Below are 22,934 nucleotides of genomic sequence, written 5' to 3'. Positions count from 1 at the left end.
TGCAACAACAAGAGACCATTTTGCCCATCAAGTCCACTCACCTCCATGCTAGACCATGCCAAAACAAAGCAAAACAGGCAGATGGTAAGATCAGAAATCGGTAATGCTTGGTGCTGTAGGGCAGATTCCATAGCTGGCAGCACAACTTAAAAACATATATGCACAGGGTGTTGTTTCTAAGTTTCAGTTTACATACCTTGCTCTTCTGGCATCCCAGGCATTGTCAAGATACTTTACTGGCTGGTAAATGCAAAATTGCTTTGTGCTATGGTTGCTTCTTTTGATGACCATTGTATTACGTTCTGTTTATTACTGTCACCTTTGCAGTGATAATTGTGACTTCCAAGGGAAGCAAAGTAGGGTGAAATTCTAGTAGATTTATTAAGAAAGAGTTATAAAAGTTTTCTTTAAGTTAAGAGTGAAACACTTTACGAAGGGAAGTTACCGCAGATCATTTTTGAGATGCGCATAATGATCTCAGGAACGATCAGAATTGAATGTCAAAAGATCAACCAACGAGATAGACAGAGCTGCCTCCAACACAGCCAGTAATAACCAGATCAAAGTCATTAATGGCCTCAGAATACTGTCTGGATATATTAAAACACCAATAGAAAAACATGGCAAAAACAATAAATGCAAAGTGGCAGATAGGGGGCATTGTCGTTTCACTGAGACAAGTCAAATTGTACCAAACAAGGGAGTTGTGCATCTTCAGATGTAGCTTCAAAAATACCGTGGGATCTTTAATGTTCAACTGAAAAGGCAGACAGGACCTCAGTTTGACGTCTTATCTGAAGGAATGGCACATCTTCCCCTTCACTGCTCACCCAGGAGTCGGGGAAAGACAGGGACGAGAGATGGAACAACAACAACTTGGATTTATATAGCGCCCTCCGCGCTGGACTGCATCTCAGAGCGCTTCACAGTAATGGATCCCGTGGCTGAGCCAGGAGGAAGGGGAGGAAGGTGACCAAAGGCACGGTCGAAAAGAAAGGTCTTCAGCAGAGACCTGAAAATAGGAAAAGAGGGAGCGAGGCAAAGGGAGTGAGGAAGGGAGTTCAAGAGCCTCGGGGCATAGTGGCTGAAGGCACGGCCGCCAAGGGTGGAGCAGAGGACTCGGGGGACAAGGAGATGTGTGAGCATAAGGTCATGGAGTCAACAACATACGAAAGTATCTTTTTTTTATGTAAACAAAAAATGTCAAGTGTCATGGCATAGCCCAATATTGTTCTTTTAACACAAAATATTGTAGTGGGCCTTGCCATCAACTTGCAAAGTCATTATTGCTGAGTTCCTGCCGGGCAGCTGTACCTGTGATTATCATCGGCTGCATCTTCCCTCACCTCCCGCCACACTTGAGGGCAATGGAACAGGTCTCCTTGATCACAATGGGCAACATGCAGCAGACTGACATGATGCAGCATATTAGTGGGGTGGTACTCTAACGCAGCACCCCTGAAACAGCAAAAGTGCTGTTTCAAAACTCCAAAGACGTCCTCAATGCTGACCCGAGTATTCTTATCTGAAGTGTTATACCGTTCCTCACTCAGGAGGTTTAAACCCAACCATTGACTTCTTCTGTAACAGTGAAGTGTTGATTCTGAATCTTATTGTTGATGACAATTCTTTGTGACCATAATCGGCTTTGAGACTTATCAACTGTCGAAGACAGTCTTACCCCTTTGTATTAATACTTCCCATTTGTTAACACTGTTGAATCAAAAAAGTTGTATTGTATTTTGTTGCTAGTGTTATCCTCTCCCAAGATATTAATTATTTGCATTATGTGGAATTGGAGTCTGCCTGCAGCTGAGATGGATTTTCATCGAAGGTGGAAGACCTGGTAATAATAATAATAATCGTTGCATTTGATATAGCGCTTTTCACGTCGGGAGGACGTCTCAAAGCGCTTCACAGAAGACACTGTAAAGTGAATTGACTGTATATTTGTGGGCGAACGCGGCAGCCAATTGCGCACAGCAATGTCCCACAAACAGTCGTGGATTGAAAATGACCAATTTATTATTGTTTTTTTGGAGAGATTATTATTAGGCTCTGTGTGGAGTAAGGAAACTTGCCCAAGGTTTCGCCCTGACCTGCCTGGAATTGAACTCAGGTCTCTCGCTTGCAAAGCGAGTGCTCTAACCACTGAGCTACAGGACTCAGGTGTGAACTGATGGAGTTTTAATGAAAGTCCAATTGGGAGGAAGCAGATCTGACACTACATCACCTTACCAATGCGAAGGCCTCTGGTAGAGAGTATTAATGTCGAGTTCCTAATTGTTGCTCTTAGAGAGGGAAGAGAGAACGGTGTGGGTGTTGTAATGCTCGCCTTGGAGTTGCCTTTCTAACGATCAGTAAAATTCTGTTTAAGACACACACTACCAAAGATCCAGAGTGCAATGTGATATCTGTCCACAAATAAGGGATCTCAGTGAGACCAAGAACTAAGGAATCTCACTTTCCTGAGATATTAGTGTCTCTTAATATGGTGTTTCTGCAATGGTTAGATACAATACACCTTTACACATATATAGCACATTTCACATTCAGATGACATTCCCAAACCTTGACAGTCCTATCTTGGCACCCGAGCTGGGGTGGGAGCTGAGGAGGGGAAAAACGACCAAAGTCACAGTCAAAGAGGTGATAGGCTCATGGAACCTAATGCAGGAAAGGACACAGGCTGCAGTTCTGGATCGTCTGCCGCTTGTCCGGGGAAGAGCTGGGAAGTCTGATGAGCAGAGCATTGGCGTAATCTAGTTTTGATTTGACAAATCAGAGGGCAATCGAGAACTCGAGTCGGGAGGTGACAAACGCATGGACAAGTGTTTTGGCTGCATCTGGTATAAAGTACAGTCGGAGGCAGGCAATGTGGCGGAGATGGAGGAAGGCGGTCCTAGTCAAGGACCAGACATGGGGAAGAAAGGTTGCGTCTAGGTTGCGCACTGGTTCGGTAAGTCTGAGGGATAGGCTGGGGAGGTTGAGGAGGTCAGAGCTGCAAGATAGAAGACGTTGATAGGAGCAATAGGTATTGTGTGTCAACATTGAGTTGTAGGAAGTTTTCGCTCATCCAGGCCATGATGTCCACCAGACAAGCTGAGAGAATATCGGCATACCTGGAATTGCAGCTGGAGGAGAAATAGATTTGTGTGTCATCTGCATACATTTGGCTCTGGAACTCCCTTCCTCACTCCCTTTGCCTCGCCCCCCTCTTCCTACTTTCAGGTTTCGACTGAGGACCTTTCTTTTCGACTTTGCCTTTGGTCACCTTCTTCCCCCTCCCCCTGGCTCGGACCCGGGATCCATTACTGTGAGGCACTTTGAGACGCCGACTGTTCTTGTTGTTGAAAGTTTACCTCGTGTCTGCAGATGACATCACCCAAAAGGAGCATATAGATGAGGAAAAGAATAGGGCCAAGGATGGAGCCCTGGGGTACCCCGCAGGTGAGGGGTGGGAGGAGAAAGCATTTGAGGAGTAAAGTGAGTCGGTATGTCTGAGGGATAGGCTGGGGAGGTTGAAGAGGTCAGAGCCACTGGGTAGGTCTTGAACTGATGAATAAAGGAGAACACATCTGGGTTCAGCTGCCAGTATCCTTTGCTGCTAAGCAAATTGCTAAGACATCTCTGTGCTATTTTGGAGAGCCAACTCCCACTGGAAATTGTTGGTGTTATTCATTAAAAGTGATTATCTGGGTCTTCAATGATACAGGATGAATTTGTTATAGTTAAGAAAGCAACAGTATGTTAGAAAAGACCCTGTTCACTTGTGCCTACTCCAATAGTACATGTTTGCAGCTTTCCTATTTGCTGGTACACTGGATACAATCTTATTTACATGTATGCATTGGGATTAATGATAATAATAGATAACATTATTATATAATAATAGATAACCTTATTAGAGACCTGTAGCTCAGTGGTTAGAGCACTCGCCTTGCAAGCGAGACAACTGGGTGCAATTCCAGGCAGGGCAAAACCTTGGGCACACTGCCTTCACCTCATCTCCACTCGCCTGCGCACCATCTCATGTGGCATTCCTCAGGGCTCTGTCCTTGGTGCCCTCATCTTCAAATCTGTATGCTCCCTCTTGGTGACATCATCCGTGGACATGGGGTCAACTTCCACATGTATGCGGATAACAACTAACAGTACCTTTCTGCCTCCACCCTTGACTCCAGGACCACTGCTGTCCTGATAGAATGTCTGCCAAACATCAAGCCCTGGATGAGAGCCAATTTTCTTTAGTTGAACGTCAACAAGACCGAGGCCCTCCTGATTGGCTCCTGTCAGCGCCGACCGCATCACCATCCATGGTTGAACATTCCACCTTACTAAACCAGTCCGGACCATTGGCGTCTTGTTTGACCCTCAACTATCCTTTCTACTCACATCTGTGCCATGACCCGCTCTGCCTTCTCCCACCTATGCAACGTCACCCAGCTCTGCCACTGTCTCACACCGCAGGCCACCAAATTCCTCACACGTGCTTTCATTACATTGAGGCTTGACTATGCTTGTCGGCCTCCCCAACTCCTCTTTCCATAGGCTGCAGATCATCCAGAACTCTGCACGCTGTGTCCTCTCCCGAAACAGGCTCCTTGTCCCTATCACCCCTATCCTCGCCCGACTCCACTTGCTTCCCATCACATAGTGGATACCATTCAAGATCCTGCTCCTCACCTTCAAAGCCCTCCGTGGTCTTGCTCCCCACTAAATCTGCGACAGGATTTTGAAAAGGCTAACGTTGCTAAAAACATTTGGCTCAGATTAGAGAGACTGAAATATCTTAATGACTGGCAACATCAAGATAAGTTGCAAACTAAAAATTCAATAAGGCTATTCAACAACAACTTGTATTTGTATAGCATCCTTCAATGCATGTAGTGCCATGGGTACTTAAACAGGAGAGAATGGGGCTTGGATGGCAAACAAGAGTGGCTTATTTTTCCATAACCTCCAGTTGGTAGCACTCTCATCTCTGAGTCAGAAGGCAGTCTAAAATCATACTCCAGGGCAGTGTGCAAGTGCGTGGAATTCTTGGATGAGACATTCAATTGAGATCCAATCTGCCTGTTTGGCACAACTTTGAAAAGGGAATGGAGTTTCTCCTGGTGTTCTGACCAAATAAAATTGGACGTTTTGTGGCTGCTTGTGGGCTATTGGTGTGCATAATTGAAATGCAGAATTCGTCTACCAATACACAGTCACACCACTTCACAAAAAAATCTAAATCAGCAGCCCGGGCAAGAGGCGGAAGCATGCCGCTGGACAGCTTGGCTCGACAAAGTAAGGTGATAAAAATCCAAACAATACTGCCAAATCTCAAGAGGACCAACTTTGTGCGCTTGAGAAGTCTTGTCAGAGTGTGCCTGGCAGTCTTAAATGTGGCAAAACGAGTGGAGGAACTATGGAGTTCCTTCAAGGAGGTGATTATGAAGGTAATGGAACAATGTGTAACCATGGGAAGCAAAAGTATCACGCTTAAAGGATGGTTGGACGGGGCTACAAAGCAACTCATCAAGAGGAAAAAAGCATTTAAGGCCAATGAAGGAACACGGCACAGAATTATGTCAGATTCAATACCAGAAGATATGCCAGGATTGTAAGAAAAAGGGGAATCAGAATGGCATAGAAAACTTTGATTTGAACATGGTAAGAGATGTGAAGGATAATGACAAAAAGTTTTTCAGATACTTCAAGAGAAAAAGAAAGCAAGAGATGGAATATGGTCACTCAAGGTGGGATCATGAGAGGACATGACAATTATTGCTGCACAGGCTGCAATAGTGCTAAATAAGTTCTTTGTTTCAGTTTTTACTAAGGAGCAGACAGGTAACCAATCTGATCCGGAAAGGGAACTCAAGGATGTCACAGAGGAAAGTTGCAATATGATTCACATCACTAACAGCATGGTTGCCAAACAGCTACACAAACTTATAGTTAATAAATATCAGAGGCCAGATAAATTGCATCCAAGGATCTTTAAGGAACTAAGGGAGTAATTTGCAGAAACACTGGCACAAATTACTGAACCCTGGAGCGTGCCACGGACTGGAGAAAGGGAGATGTTACTGCTATTTGTAAGAAAGGTAGCAAAAGTGACCCAGGATACAAGACCAGTAAATTTGACATCCATTAATATTAATAATAATCCTTGCATTTAATATAGGGCTTTTTACATCGTCTAGATGTTTCAATGCTCTTGACAGAATAAACTGTAAAGTGAATGGTCTGTATATTTGTGGTCAAAATGTGGCTGCCAATTACGTACAGCAATGTCACACAAACAGTCGTGGATTGAAATGACCAATTTATTATTTTTTTTTGGAGGGATTATTATCAGGCGTGTGGAGTAAAGAAACTTGCTCAAGGTTTCACCCTGCCAGGAATCAAACCCAGGCCTCTCGCTAGCAAAGCGAGTGCTCTAACCACCGAGCTACAGGACTCCACAATTGTGGGTATAATTATGGAGACTTAAGGATAAAATCAAAGACCAATTGAACATCTCATACAAAGGATGGCACCCGCAGCACTACACTGAATGTCAGACTCCATGACTTCCACCACCCTACATGGGAACTCAACTCACATCTTTAAGATCCAGAGGTGTGAATGGTATCAACTGAGCAGCCTGACACAATCTCAATGTAAGGCATCCATTGTGATATCTTTTGACAATTTATACCACATTTAAGAATCAGCAATATAATTCTTGAATATAATCAAGGATCACAAATCATTCTTACTTCTTGTTCCACATGGACAGCACAAATACAGTATAGGAGTCATATATCTGTACCATGGTCCATACCCACTCTCTATACAGAGGCACATTCAAAAAAGCGTTCCAACCCTCTGTCACCATAGACCTAGACAAAGTTCTGTTTAAGACTATAATGCTACAAATACATTCAGAGCATAGGATAGAGTTTAACAGAAAGTCAACACAACAGATTCCCAAGGTGTAGACACCCCCTGATTTGTAGAGCAACACTACCCCCTGCTGAGTACTTGAGTGGGACGATGGGTTAACAGCAAGCTAAAGTTTTGTTAGAAAGTAAATTTGACCTCTAGTAAATTTGACGTCCATTGTGGGTAAAATTATTAAAACAAAAATCATAGAGAACTAAGGCAGAAATTAAGCTTGAAATGATAGCTAATATGGGTTCATGAATGGGGGGTTTTGACAATCTAAATTTACTGGTTTTCTTTGACATTATGACATGACATTATGGTATGTGGCACAGGCTAGAACCATGGCACCCGTTATCTCCCCTCTCTCTAGATGCACTTTGCTAAGTGTTATTGTAACCTTGGGTACCAGCTAGACTTGGAGGAAAGGTCTGCAAAACATCAAGTGTTAGGTCTAGGAAGATAAGGAATAGACAAGAAAATGGAGACTCACTTTATCAATACCGGTGGGCTGGCGCCAGGCCAATGATTGATCAGGATGAGTACATGCAGGACGAGTGGTAAGGGGGGTAAAGGTATCTGGCAAGAGTTCAGAAAGGGGTATAATTAGTGGAGAAAAAGAGTGAGAAGTCAGTTGACCTGACTGGCAGGAGGGAAGTAAGGTTTTTCACACCAGAGAAACCAGGGCAAGAGCAGGACGACAGCCAAGAAATCTTCTTCTACTTTTGTTCTACGCAGATTAACCGGTAGTATGCTCTTCTTTACACACTGTCTTATGATAAAATAATTATTGCACCATTTTGGATTGTCAGGTCATATTTCGAACTACGGGATCGGAAATCCCAACAAATTGGTCACCACGAAGGGACCCGACAAGCAACAAGGCTTTTTTTTATTCGAAGTGATAGACAAACGCACTCACACATAGTAGCACACTTAGTGGATCACGCTCTTGTGGTTGTTGGTATCTCGGGTATTCTGTTGTCGAGATGACTGACAAGAAAGAGTGAAAATTGTAAGATAATTTACAACAATGGCTGAATAAATATGAGGAGAAAATATGCAAGAAAACAGGCCTAAAAATAGAGGACATACATGAGGAAACGAGCCAGAAAAATGGTATAGAATGGTTAGAGGAAGAAGTTAGTAGGTAACATCAAAATTGGGGGAAAATGATGTAAAAACTTTTTTAAATACTGGATGTTGAGGGAATACAAGTGTAAAGCCTTGGAGTTAAAACAACTACGAGATTATAAGGATACGGAGATAGAGGATCTGAAACTTAAAACCAAACAATTACAAGACAGTAAGGACCAGGAAATAGAGGATATGAAAATAAAACAAAACAGCTCGACAGAAATACTAAAAGGGTTTAAAGATCACTTTGTCAGACAAAAAGGACATGGAGGAAGAATTATGGAGCATGGAAAGAGTATGTGAGAATCAGGAAAGAAAGATAATAGAATTAACCTCCACCCTACACATAATGCAAGGTGAAATCAGCCGAGCCAAGCTAGGAAGAGAACAGCATGAAGAAAGGAGAATAGCGCTGCAGGATAGTCAGAAGTGTGAGACTATGAGCATCCAGTTGAATGCAGCCAATGGAGCAGTTAACACCTTAATTAACCGACCTTCAGCCACTGAGATAGACCACACTCAATGTGGGAAAGAAATAGAGAAACTAAAGGAGATGCTAATGGGCAAGCAGGCGATGGTTTGCGCCATTAGGACAGAGGGAACAATTGGGAATAATTGAAATGTCAAACGGCCATAGACAAAGTAGATAAAATATATTCGGATATGTGGGAGGAAGAATCAGGAAAGTCAGTAGCGGTCATCACTACTACTCGGAGCCGGGTTCACCCAATGCAGACGAGGGGTCAGGTGTCTGATGGGGAAGACCAGCAAGAGGCGTCTTCTAGTGATAATGCCTCTGGTACCACCGATAAGGAGTAGACAAATAGACGGGCACTAAGACCCGAGGAAGTAGTGGCTTATGTGCAACAGTTCGGCACGATCAAAGAACGCACTTGTCCCACTGAGTTGAATCAGCAATACAATCTGTTTAGAGATTGTCACCTTGAATTGGAGGAAAAAGACCTTAAAAGGATACTGTTAAGCGCGATCGAGTTGAAAGTACAAAAGCGCTTGCAGCGGAATAGTTTGAAGCCTGAAGTAGGTGGGACTGTGTTTTTAGGGGCGGTTAAGACCATGCTAACAAAAGGAAAAGCCTGGAACATAAGCCAGACATATGGGAAGGCAGTGCAGACAGGAGACGAAAGCCCAGTAGAGTTTCATGAAAGGCTAGTGGAGCTGTTTAAACAGATACAAATGGAAGAAGTGAGCTCAGAAGATGCAGAAAAGTCAAACAGATACCGAGAGGCATTTCTCCAAAAACTCATTCCTGAAATCGAATCAGTCATAGCGGGAGTATTAACTGATGACATGGAATGGGAGGATTTGATAAAAATTGCTGACGGAGCTTATTATCAGCGCCTGAGACATAGAGAGGCCAAGATTGAGGGAAGTAAGGGGGGATTAAAAAGGTTGATCTGGGTTGAAGAGATAGAAGGACCCAAGAGTCAGAGAGAGAACAAAAACAGAGAGCCTTTTTTCCCTAATTATGAGAATAGAAGACATTCTTATTATCAAAATAAAAACCAGCCCGGGTCAAGACAATCTTGTCCTTGGAGGGGAATCAGTCGGTCCAATTGCCACATCTGTCAGGAAGAGGGACATTGGGCCAGAGAATGCCCGAATAGAAGGGCCAATCTACGCCAGGATAAAAAGCAGCCTGAGATACCCACCGGGCTTATAGATAAGCTGGCCGAGATTCCCTTTGACCAATTGGCTATTATAGTAACACTTGGAAGGTGACGGATAATCAAAAGTTTAAAAATGACAAGAATAGAATCAGTCTCGGTCAGTCCATCTGCTCCCCCCGCGGAGAACGAAGTAGAAGGAGAGGTGAATGTTATTGAGACCTCTTACTGATGCGAGACAGCCCCCCAAAGATTGACCGTACGAATTCCCGTGAACCTCACTCAACGGAATTCCACTCCCATTCATTTTAAAAAAACATTAGATAATAGACCCCTTATAACTGCTACATTGTCGTGGGGCAAAGAGCAAACAATGTTAGTGGACACAGGGTCCAGCATTACATTGTTCCATTCAAAGCATCCCAAAACATTTTGTGGGGCAACCGGAGATGTGTTTTCCCTTACGGGATTCAATGGTTCCACCCAAGAGGGAGTGAGATTAGCAAATACTGCTATCACCTGGGAAACAAGATACATAGTACCATCCAAATTGATCAGCCAGCTGCTATTGCCATACCTTGGGAACGTGGCATCGTAGGATCTGACGTTCTCCAGAAAAACACCATGATAGTGGATTACACTAATTCATGCCTGTGTATTCCCGAAAGCAGGGCGTTAACCCGCAGTGATGGACACCATATTGTGTCCGATGTGTTCGCCGTAACAGCTATAAAGAAGCCTGAGATGTACTAGCCCATCAAACACGATAACGCACAAGTATCACAATTACTGATCAAATACGATGAGGTTGTAGCTCGACATAAATATGATTGTGGGAGAATGGGTCAGGAAGAGGAAATAAATGGTACAACCCATGCACCAGCGAAACAGCATACTGTCCCACTCGAAAGCCTCCCGTATGTCCGTGACATGGTACAATCATTGTTAGACCAGGGAGTTATATGTAAAGGCACCTTTACCACAAATTCCTGGTGTGGTGTGCGTTCCCCCTGACATGGCAGAAGATTTCTTTGAAATATTCCACTCTCACCCAATTGGGGGACATATGGCTGTAAATTCAACAATATCAAAAATACGCTCCACCACTTGGTGGCCCACCCTCAACAGTGATATAACCACTCGCGCTAACCGTTGTCTGGTTTTCTTACAGCATAATCCTGGTCCACCTGCCAATCATGCCCTGTTAAAAGGTGCCCCAGAGGCAGAAGGACCCTGGACACATGTTCAAATTGATTTTATCGGACCCCTGCCCATTGCACCAGGCAACTACAGAAATGCTCTGATTAATTTAGATACATTTTCCAAATGGATCGAAGCCTTTCCTGTCAGAGCTGCCACAGTAATTACCGTTGCAAGAATACTATTGAGTGAGGTGATCTGCAGGTGGGGAGTACCAATAGTTCTCGATAGCGATCAAGGGAGCCACTTCACCGCAAAAGTTTTTAAAACCCTCACCAAACTATTGGGGATTAAACAGCGGTTACACATAGCATTCCACCCTCAATCCTCAGGGGTAGAGGAGCAGGGAAACTGGACTATTAAGATGCTATTAAAAAAAATTGTGCAGATCACCCCACCCAAATGGGTGCAAATGCTGTCAATGTGTTTAATGGCGCTTAGATCAACCACACATTCAGCCACTGGTTTGACCCCGTATCAGGCAATGACAGGGAGAATAATGAGGCAACCGGGTCACTTACTCCAACCCCCTTCCCCAGGCGTAACTATGGAAGGAAACTCAAACATACAGGGGGCTTTCAGCGAAGCGTAGGTTGATAAAATGCTTGTAAATATCCAACACACAAATGAATTTGTAACTAACCATTTGGGAAGAAACAAACAACAAATGAAAAAGTATTTTGATCAGAAAGTACGAGAATGTGAGTATAATATTGTGGACATGGTCATGGTGTTGGACTTCAGTAATAGAGAAAACCCATTCTCACCAAAGTGGAAGGTCTGTTCCCTATTGTGGACAAGATCAGCCCCTCCATATATTTGATCCAATATACGGGAAAAAGGGGAGACAAAACAGCTGAATGGCATCATATTAACCAATTGAAATCATTACACTAACTGATAAACTAACAGATATATCCTTGATTTTCAGAGAATTGGTATGCGCTCGAAATAAGGGGAAAATGATCCTATTACTGATGATTATGACTACAATGGGATACTCATCTTCGGATATGTTTTCAGCATGGAGGGTCGAAATGATCCATCTTACCGGTTTACGGTACAGATCGCCATCAGCCTTACCAACTGATACAGGTAGAGTTGGGAAGCCAGTTAACTCTCACTTGTACCGTCGATACAGACGGGTACGACACTTCCACTATAATTTTCCAAAGACACAATATGACTTCAGGTAACGTATCTATTGGAAGGTGGGGAGTCCCGATGTTGGGTCCACACAGAGGATACAACAACATGACTGAGCGAGACCTGATATTTCCTTACGTTTTTCATCGCTATGAGGGCTATTACAACTGTTCAGTGGAGGATCCAGAAGGAATCTATGCATACGGCCCAGAAATATTGTTTTTCATCATCCCGGTCACCTCACAGAACACATCATGTCCGACTTTAATTACAGGACCAGCAAATGGACGTGTGATTGAACGTTTATATGATGTGTTGTATCCCAATATCGTGAACGAATATATACCGATCATGTTGCATTTTAATGTGTCTTTGCCCACGGACGTTTGTGACCCTATTTAGAGGGACCTTTATAATTTACAGAGCGAAGAAATGTTCCGAGATTTCGTCCAAAGAAATAAGGGTACAGTCTTGGGAGGGCAAATGGGGACAGTAATATCACCAAGGGTAAAAAGGGATGTAGCTGAATGGATGGGCATAACAGCCACCGGGGTAACAGCTGCCTTTAACTGGCATCGAAACCCTTATGGGTCACCAGGCCCACCTCTGAAATCAATTAAAAATTATCCTCTCCAAAAAAGGGGAGAACATGGATAATCTTATTAAAGAAGATCTGTTGAGTGTGGATTCCATAATCAGTATCTCCCAAGTTATAGAAGGGATGAACTCTTCAGTTAATTTGTTGGTATTGGCCCATAGCCGAGAAGTAGAAGCGTAACCTTTTCAAAAAGGTATCGCTTGCTCAATACTTATGTCCAGATTCCTAAGCAAATTACAACATTACCTCGATGATATGGAAGCCAGCAGGCTCCCATCAATGATCACCAAGGAACAGATCTGACAACCTCAGACATATTAGAGAACTGGTGGCCAGTCACCTAGTATTCAGTCCCAATTGTTGAACTTTACAACACCGTAACTAGTTCATGGCATTTAACTGATACATCACATTGCTATAAACGAAGAAACATTTGGACATGTCCAAGAGTACTGCTCCCGGCCTCAACTACCGCATGCGGATTTACATTAGGAGATAAAGGTCACCTGTGTTCTATCACAGTCATGCCGAAATGGCAAGGTACAAAAATTGCATACAAAAAAACAATAATATTGTGGTCACTGGTCTGTTTTTGGGACACTGCTATTCGCAATTGGCTGCCAAATTTTGGCCACAAAATACAGTCAATTCACTTTACACTATATTCTGTGAAGTGCTTTGAGACGTCTCAAAGATGTCATAAGGCGCTATATCAAATGCAAGGATTATTATTATTGCGTCCTATTCCACCACACGCTGCCTCTGCTCAGCTGGCTTCTGCCTCAACCAGTACTCCCAACAGGGCATTCCATATCCTAATTACTCTATGTGGGAAAAAAAGTCTCCGAACCTCCCATTTGCTTGTCTACTAGTATCTTAAATGAATACTTTCCAGTCACTAAGCTCAAGTCAATTAAATATCAAAAGGATTGACCACATAAAATATCAGATGTCAGTCACATTTGCACCTCAAAAATGATAGAAAGTAACAGTTGCAAGTTATTAGCAGGAAGGATGATAGAGGCCAGTTCCCAGCTTTGTATTAGCATTTGCTTTTGATGAACCTGTATGATACAAATTGAAATATTTTTGCCCTTTATTACACTGTGTATCTGGCTACATTGCTGAATGCAGTCAGGCTGATATTTAAATTATTCATTGTAAGATAATTCTCACCAAACAACTGCAACAAACCTGTTTGTGCCAACAAAGACTGAAGTACAATTATTTGAATTCCTCTCAAATTGAGTCACAGTGTAGCTATACGGTATATGTAGGTGATCAGTCCTAGCACAGGTAAACAGGAGGAGGACTTGCTCTTTTTCTTCCCAATATCACTTTGGTCACATCTTTGCAGCTCACTTTCCCATCTCAAATACTTACTTTCACACGCATTCCTGCTCACTCACTTGAGCTTGTCTCTTCAACCACATTCATTGTATTTCAAGCAGTTCACAGTGTCTGGGACTCGATGCTCTCCTGCAGATAGTATGTGGTCCCCAGGGAGGTAACAAGGATGACTTAATCCTGGCACTTGCTTGATGCTCCTCCTGGCTCACTGCAGGGATAGGTGAGAGACCGGGGCCTGGTGTTGGTGTGGGTAAATATTATATTATTCTCAGACTCGCACAGGGTTTAGGATCCAAACCACCACACGGTGCCTGTGACCCTCATACAGCTGTACTGTATATAATAGTCATTATTCTAAGACTCTGGGTAGCACAGCGCAAGTGTCATTCTCTCGGCCCCTCCCCATAAGAGTCTCCCTGAGGCACCGCTACAGGAGTATTCATTTGATGTGTGCTATTTGGAGGAATTTCTGGGAAGTTTTGTAAGAGAAATTTTTCAAATGGTTCAAGTGCTTATGAAGAACATTATGTTCCTTAATTTATACATTTTGACCCTAATTTTGTAGACTGTCTGACTGCAAAAGGACTCCATAGCAACACAAAATAAATAATAATGATCTTAATAATCCTTGCACTTAATATAGTGCCTTATCATGTCGCCAAGATGTCTCAAAGCGCTTAATATAGTATTAACCCTGAGAATTGACTAAGATTATATTTTCCTTTTATATGCCACAATGAATATTTTCTGTACCTTTAAAATTATTTTGAAAGTCTCTGTTTCCTACATATTCTTGCAAAGGTAGAGAAATTCAATTTAAGAAATAGAACCAAATTTAATTATCAGAGGGAAATAATACCCAAGTTGAAAGGGGAAGGAAAATTGTGTGGTTTCTCTTTAAAGTACTTCATCTGCTTTTCTCCCAAGAAGTTAACTATATATATTTTTCTGTCTTAGACAAGTACACAAAATACACTTTACCTACGAAATACTGTGAATCTACTCATATATCCTGTGAAGTGCTGTGAGATTTCTCAACAATGTGATAAGGCATTAAATTGAGAAGATGACAATATTTCCTCTATCCCACATCACAGTTCCCTTATTGACTGCTACTGTTTGTGTCATTTCCTTGTATTGTACGAGTGCTGTTTTTCGGATGTTCCTGTCCTTAATAAGTCATCGAAATTGTGGAACTTGCTCCCTGAAGTGGTTATTGAGTCATAAAGTAGAGAAGCATTCAAGAGGAAGCTAGGTATACACGTGAGGGAGAAGGGAATAGAAAGGTGTGGGAGGGAGTAAGAAGTGGATGAAAATTCATGTGGAGTATAAGCACCGTCATGGATTAGTTAGGCCAAATGATCTGTTTCGATGCTATGCATTCCATGTGACTTGCCTTATTCCAACACATAAGAACTTTGCTCAGATGAGAGCTACTGAGAGTAGAGTTTCCACTGCAAGATCATGTACATTTGGTTATTGGAAAAAAATGTTAAGTGTAACTTGTAGTTGGAATTTCTAAATCCAATTACAAGTCACCTTTTATCTTGCAATCGATTTCCTCATGAATCTTTTCCTGTTTTCCCCGCCAGCAAGGTTAGTTTAGAGTGCTGAAGGTTTCTACTCCTGTTTGCAGAATGAAACCAAGCCAGTCCAAATGATGTGCCAGAAGGAGGAGTTTAAAAGCACTTACATTCGTGAAGTTGAAACCAGAATCCTTGAGCTCCCCTATGTTCAGAAAGAGCTGAGTATGATCATCATGTTGCCAGATCTAAAAGGTGCTGCAAGTGGACTGCAAAAAATAAATTGAAGTTTTTTGAAATAGTACCACTGTTTAGTGGATTCACTTTGCTTTTGGGAAAAAAATACAGTCTTGATTAAAAATGAATAAATTCAAATGCCAGTCCTGTTTTCTCTTCTATTTCTCCCCCATGGAAACCTATCTATCTTGTTTCCCTGCTCTATATCCTTAAAGTTTTTTTAAATAACTTTTTAAATATTTATTTCTTTGCTTGAACATCTAATTATGAGAGACCATTAGATTTCTTTCTCAGCTTCAGGGGAAACAGTCCCACCTCTTTAAGTGTCTCCCCAAAGTTAAAAACTATATCCTTTCAATCTTATAAATCTCCTCTATTGCTTCTTTAAAGTGGGGATCTAAAAACTACATGGAATGCTCGCAATGGTGACCTAACTTTTATCTGATGTTTCAGACAATAATAAGCTGTTCTTGCCTCTTTTCCCCCCTTTTTTAAGCTTCAAAATGGTCTGACTTTTGATAAGCTGCTAGAGTGGACCAACCCAGACAAGATGTATAATGATGAGATTGAAGTAATGCTCCCCAAAGTTAAGATAGAGAACACCTATGACTTCACCTCAACACTTGGTGGTTTGGGAATGGTTGATGCTTTTGATGATTCGTAGGCAAATTTCTCGGAAATGGATTAGAAAAATGACCTGAATTTGTCAAACGTTGTTCACAAAACTTTTGCTGAAGTTAATGAAGAAGGTACAGAAGCAGCAGCTGCCACTGCAGTTACGGTCACGGTAGAATGTTTAAGGATTCCAATGGAGTTTGTGGCTGACCATCCATTCCTGTTTTTCATCAGCCACAACAAAACTCACAACATCCTGTTCTTTGGGAGATTCTCCTCTCCTTAAACACAATGCAAAAGCACGCCAAGGTTCTGGACTGGCTTAATAAGGTGCAATGTGCATCCTTAGATGGTGATGCTGTCAGTGACTGAGGTGTGGATGCTCTGACGGTAGAAAATCAGGAGAGCCTCAGTGTTGTTGATGTTCAACTGAAGAATGTTACCTCTCATCCAGGACTTGATGTCTGACAGACATTCTGTGTCCATGGATGGTGTGATCTGCGACTGTGAATGTGAGACATCCTGACAGATGGATGAGGGAAGAGAGGGAGAAGAGAATGATAATGTGAGCGACTGTGTGCAGCAGGTAGGTCCAGGAGGACAAAGCATGACAGAAAGCTAGCGGGTGCCAGGGTATGAAGGGATCTGTAGACGAGTGAGAGGATCTAGAAATCAATGCATTATATGATAGGGAGCCAGTTAGCCTGGAGAGGACTGGTGTGATGGTGGAGCTACTGAGTTTAGTGAGGGTGGGAATACAGGCGGCGGATTTCTGAATCAGTTATAGTTTGTGGGTAGTGGAGCTGGGGAGACCAGTGAGGAGGGCATTGGAATAGTCGAGGTTGCAGGTTACGAAGGGTTGTGCGAGGGTTTGGACGGCCGTGTGGGTGAGGTCGGTGGCAGGCAATGTGACGGAGGTGGAGGAAGGTGTCTTGGTTAGTTACTGGATGTGGGGGAGAAAGGAAAGCTGCGGTTGAACCTGACACCAATGTTATGTAGTTTATCTCACGTTTGCGGATGATATCAAAGAGAGGGAGAATTTAAATGAGGAAATGGAGGGGGCCAAGGGTGGAGCCTTGGGGTCCACGGCAGGTAACTGTACAGTGGTGCGAGGAAAAACATTTCTGGAGGTGAAGTGATGGTGGCAGGACTCGAACCAGGCGAGTTTGATCCCACTGAGGTAGATGAGAGGGCAGATGCAGTGGAGTAGGATAGCGTCCTTCACTGTGTCGAATGCAGTAGATAGGGCCAGGAGGACAAAAGTGCAGATGGAGTCCGAGTCACAGAGAGAGGACGTCATCAGCGTCTTTGACGAGCGATGTGTCTGTGCTGTGGGCAGGTGGAATCCAGAAAGAGGGGCTCGAGAAGGGCATGGAGGGAAAGGCTTGAGCAAAGTTGATTTGCAAAAATGTTTTCCTAAACTTTAGCAACGAAAGGCAAGTTGGAAATGATCCAGAAGTTAACAATAATAATGTAATAATGATAATTATAATAAAATAATATAATAATAATCCTTGCATTTGATATAGTGACTTTTCATGTCTTCTAGACATCTCAAAGCGCTTCACAGCATATGCTGTAAAGCTAATTGTGCACAGCAGTTAACAAGGTTTGAGGGATAGAGAGTTTTTTTTGAGGAGGGGAGTGATGACAGTGATTTTGCTGATGTGTGGGACTGGTTGACTGTGTCAACCGGCAGGGGGCAGAGTGGGGGGTGTTGAGACAACAGGTATCGGTATTGATGGTTGAGACAGAGGAAAAAGAGACAGGGACAAAGAAGGGTAGGGTGGGGGCAGTGGTAGGAGCTGTGACAGAAGGAGTCGGTGCTGTAGAAGGCAAAGGAAGGGTGCTTGGAAACATGGGTGCGGGGAGGAGGAGGAAGCCAGGCCGATGTTATCTGTAAAATATTAGCTGAGATATTTCATACATTCACAACATCCACATTTAATAAAATTGGTCTCAAAGCCATATTTTACCTACAAAATTGTTTTAACTGTTGACTGGCACCGGCCTCCTGCTTGTCCCTCGCAACCTCCGCTCCCATTGGAGGTCACGCATTCAGCTGCTGCACCCCGAAACTCTGGAACACTCCCTCAATCCCTCCGCCTTGCCCACACTCCCCCTCTCTTCAAGTCTCACCTGGAAACCTTCTTTGTCGACAATGTTTACGGATGCCTTCCCCACCCCCGCTCGGTTTCGAGTCTGGCTCTGCCACTGTTAGGCTCTCTGAGACTCTGCCCAGCTTAGAAGGCGCTATATAAGTGTGAGTTACTGTTGTTAACGGAACAAGGAACAGGTCCAACAAATTCAAGCAAATCTGGAAAAAATTCACACCCCAATATTAGTTTCAGAGACTTTGGATACTGGCCTGAGCTTTACAAACTTGGAGGAGTTATTGAAGTTATTGAAAGGGAACTGAAGTGATTTTTCACTAGTGGTCAAGCCTAGCATTTATTTTCCATCTCTAATGTCCCTTGTAACATTTCTCAATCCACAACACTGTTGTGCTAAGTAGTTTTCATTTAAAAATATATAAAAATAATTATTAGTAAAAATATATATAATATAATTTGTGAATTTGAATAGTGCTTTATCAAGTCTTTGAGACGTCTCAAAGTGATTCACAAAAATACGCTGTAAACTGAATTAATTGTGTATTTTGTGGGCGAATCACAGCAGCCAATTGCACACAGCAGTGTCCCACAAACTGTTGTGGATTGAGTGACCAAATTATTATTATTTTTTTGAAGGCATTATTATCCCGGAAATATGATCCGCCAATCGATTAATAATCGGTTCCTGATTACTGCTATGCAAACAGAGGCGTCTGGAGTAAGTATACTTGCCCAATGTTTCGCCCACGACGTTAAAACAAGACGCAAAACTGATTCAGTCCTGTTACAATCCGCAGCAACCCCTTCCTCTTGTTTATTTTTAAACAAATATATTTATTTTCATATAAAAAATATATTCCATTTGCGTCATGAAAACCACATCCGTAACAACAAAAAAGGAAAACTGCAACTGTTTCAATCCCATTACAATGTGCAACAACACTGTCTCCTTGTGGCGGACCTATTTCTTCACACTTTCCTCAAGTGGAGGGACCGGGGCTTCCTTGTTTCTGGGTTCCGTTGCCTTTATTTACAGGAAGCACGAGACGGTGCAGGGACTAGAGGAGGAACCATTTGTGGAGTTGAAGTGGAGGCGGGGTGAGAGGTATGATCTGAACCAGTCAAGGAGAGAGCTGTGAAGGTGGATGTGAGAGGAGAGGCGGTGGATGACGATAGAATGGTCTCACAACATGGTTCTGATGGCACTAGCAGCTAATAAACATGAAGTCACTTATAATAACAAGCAGATAACACACCTCATCATAGTGTAAGTTGGTATTTTATGGCTCTGGACAATGTGTTATAATGGGACTCCGCTATATTGTTAAATTCAATCCTATTTGATTCTTTGAATGCCAAGAATGCTAAGTGCTACAAGGGAAGCATGCTGGTGTATCGTAGACAAATCGACTAGTTTGTTACAATTGTTCTGTTAAGAGCAACACAACAGAAATACAGAAGTAGAAATCGTCATTTCTGGAATACAGCTAATTTATCGTGTGATTTTTTTTGCATTTGATATAGCGCCTTTCAATTTTGGCAGCACGACACACAACACTTCACAGGATTTCTTGTAAAGTGTATTCACTTGATATCTTCTTGGAAAATTCAAGGGGCTATGATTAAAATATAATTGCAGATTGATGAAAAGTAGCAATGGAGCCATCAGAGGCAGGAAATTCCATCTGGTTGCTACCAGATGAATTAGAAAAAAATTAGATCACAAGGTTGCAGATAAAGCCCCACATCAAGAATTGTGCTCGATGTCTAGGCTGAAACACCTGCGCTGCGAAGTGCTGCATTGATGGAGGTGCTGACTTCTGGATGAAGTACTAAGCTGAGTCCCATCTGTCTGTTCTTCAGATGGATGCAGAAGATTTCATGATACCATTCAAAAAGAGAAGCTGTTTGTCATTGTCAAATGTCCTTCAGATAAATTGTTCATTCATCTCACATCTGTTTGTGGGACTTTGCTGTTGCAAACGTTTGCCATAGTTTACTTATAAAAAACAATTCGGAAACTTGACAGCATCTATTCTGTGATGTTTTATTTTGATACGACCTTGATAAAATACAAGCTGTATCTCAGCATTATATTAATACATTATCAATATGCCTGGCCAATACTATTTCAATATTTACTTATTTCTTCCTGGCACAAGCTCTCACCTAATAAGAAGACCATTTGTAAAGTTAAGTAAAGAATATCAGGCTAAGCCAATTTTTGTGTATTAAGCAGTCGTGCATTGGATCTGCAAGTTAGTGGCCGATACAGTGCCCACGATGTGATGGCCAATTTGACTGCTCCCCATCAGAATGTGATGTTTGAGCTTATGGACCCAAAGCAGCAAGTTATAATAGTTTACTTATAAAATGTGCCAAATGTCACATGTTTCGTATTTTATACCCAATGATTAGATTCGGGGCTTCTCGAGTTGGGAGAACAAAACCAGTATCCTGTTTATATTGACAAATTTAAAATACACATTTCTCAAAACAACTTTAAAATATTTAACGGACACAAGCATATATCATGACGACACCCCAAGGCCTTAAGTGAAGTCAGAGTCATAATAAATAAAATGCTGTCACTTATGATTTGAGCAGAGTTGTGAGCTGATACACTTGTTTGTTCCAAGTCCCTCCAAGGTGCAACTTGGCACCTTGGGATGTCCTCCTGATGTGAAAGGCACTATACAAATGTGATTTGTTGTTGTTATAATGGGGTTCTCCTGTATAATTTAATCCGACTAAACTTCACATTTCCATGGCATTCTCCCACAAAATATACAGACAATTCAGTTTACAGTATATGCTCCATCTAGTGTCATAGACCAGGATTGTCAATGTTTCCCTTTCACCATTGGAAGCTCTGACTCTTTCTCAGCAGAGACCTAAGTGGAGATCAGTGACTAGGTTAATGACCTCAGATTCTTGCAAGTGAGTTAGTAAAAGGAAGATAAATATTTTAGTTTTGTTTCAATGAATGTTACACTGCAGTTTGTGTCTAGTTTATACTGGGATGGGGAACTGACCATGGTGACTTTGCTGTGATAACCCAAATAAGAATAATAATTAATCCTTACTTTTGATAGAGAACCTTTCAAGTCAGAAGGAAGTCTTCAAGTGCTTCATTATAAAGGGCAGTTAGTGTATGTTTTAAGGGCTCATTGTTGATTTTGTCTCCCATCGTTCTGGTAAACAGGTCCACTTTGACCAATTAGCTGATGTTCTTTGCTTCAACTTCTAATCATGAGAGAACATTAGATTCCTTTCTCAGCTTTAGGGGAAACAGTCACACCTTTTAAAGTTCCTTCGCATAACTACAAAATATATCCCTTTAATTTTTTGAATCTCCTCTATTGCTTCTTTAAAAGGTAGTGCCAAAAACTGCATGGAATGCTCAGAATCGTGACCTAACTTTTATCTGATGTTTCAGCAAATAATAAGCTGTTTTTACTCCCTTTCCTGCTTTTTTTTAAGCTTCAAAATGGCCTGACTTTTGATAAGCTATTAGATTGCAATGACCCAGACAAGATGGATAATGATGAGGTTGTTGTAATGCTCCCCAATTTAAGATGGAGAACACCTATGACTTCACCTCAACACTTGGTGTTATGGGAATGGTTGACGCTTTTGATGCTTTGAAGGCAAATTTCTCGGGAATGACTGAGAAAAATGACCTGATTTTGTTAAAAGTTGTTCACAAAACCTTTGTTGAAGTTCACGAAGAAGATACAGAAGGAGCAGCTGTCACAGCAGCTATTCTGATGTTACGATGTGCAATGATTACAGTGGAGTTTGTGGCTGACTATCCATTCCTGCTTTTCATCAGGCACAACAAAACTCACAACATCCTGTTCTTTGGGAGTTTTTCCTCTCCTTAAACACGATGCAAACAGATGCCAAGACGGTCCACAGTCGCTGGGGAATGGCTGGAGTCTGTTGTCAGTCTATCATATTTTGACTCCTCCATCTCCATCCCGGAGCCGATCGTGCACGGAGTGGAGCCTCTCGAGACACAGAGTGAGTTGATGCAGCGGTGACCTGTGTGGCATTTTGTCCAAATTAACTGGATTTTTGTCCAAATCAACCGGCATATTTAAAATAGCTGGGAATACAAATGAATCGAGCCGAGCGTCTGATTTACTATTTTCTTTAGGCACAATCTGTAGATGGGGAAAGAAAAGGGAGGCGGAAGGACAGAGGAAGAGTGTCAGTGCGAAGTGACTGGACATGCTGCTTGTCCAGCATCTAGCAATGTCCTCCTGATGTGAAAGGCGCAATATAAATGCAATTTGTTGGTGTTGTCCACTAAGGACCATCTCTATGCATTAGGGCATTGGCATCCAGGCTTAACATTTGCTGAGTGGAAAGTATTTCTGCTTCCAGTGACCAGTCGCTTAAGTCCTGCCATTGAGCCAGATGGCTTAGTCTGTCAACAGACAGGAATACCGGGCACTCCTGGTTT

General features: G+C 42.4%; 1 protein-coding gene across 1 annotated transcript; it reads left to right on the top strand.

Moving 5' to 3' along the window:
• The first annotated feature begins 9,129 nt into the window (after positions 1-9,129).
• Positions 9,130-22,350, top strand: LOC103176306 (serpin B6-like). Its single transcript, XM_042346271.1, has 5 exons — positions 9,130-9,445; positions 11,837-11,940; positions 15,611-15,772; positions 16,228-16,313; positions 22,023-22,350. Exons 1-5 carry the CDS (start codon positions 9,130-9,132, stop codon positions 22,348-22,350), a joined length of 996 nt encoding a protein of 331 aa, XP_042202205.1.
• The last annotated feature ends 584 nt before the right edge of the window (positions 22,351-22,934 follow it).

Source organism: Callorhinchus milii, unplaced genomic scaffold, assembly GCF_018977255.1.
Source record: "Callorhinchus milii isolate IMCB2004 unplaced genomic scaffold, IMCB_Cmil_1.0 Scaffold2, whole genome shotgun sequence".
Taxonomy (NCBI): domain Eukaryota; kingdom Metazoa; phylum Chordata; class Chondrichthyes; order Chimaeriformes; family Callorhinchidae; genus Callorhinchus; species Callorhinchus milii.
The sequence above is the reverse complement of the archived record's forward strand: the minus strand, read 5'-3'. Positions and strand labels throughout refer to the sequence as shown.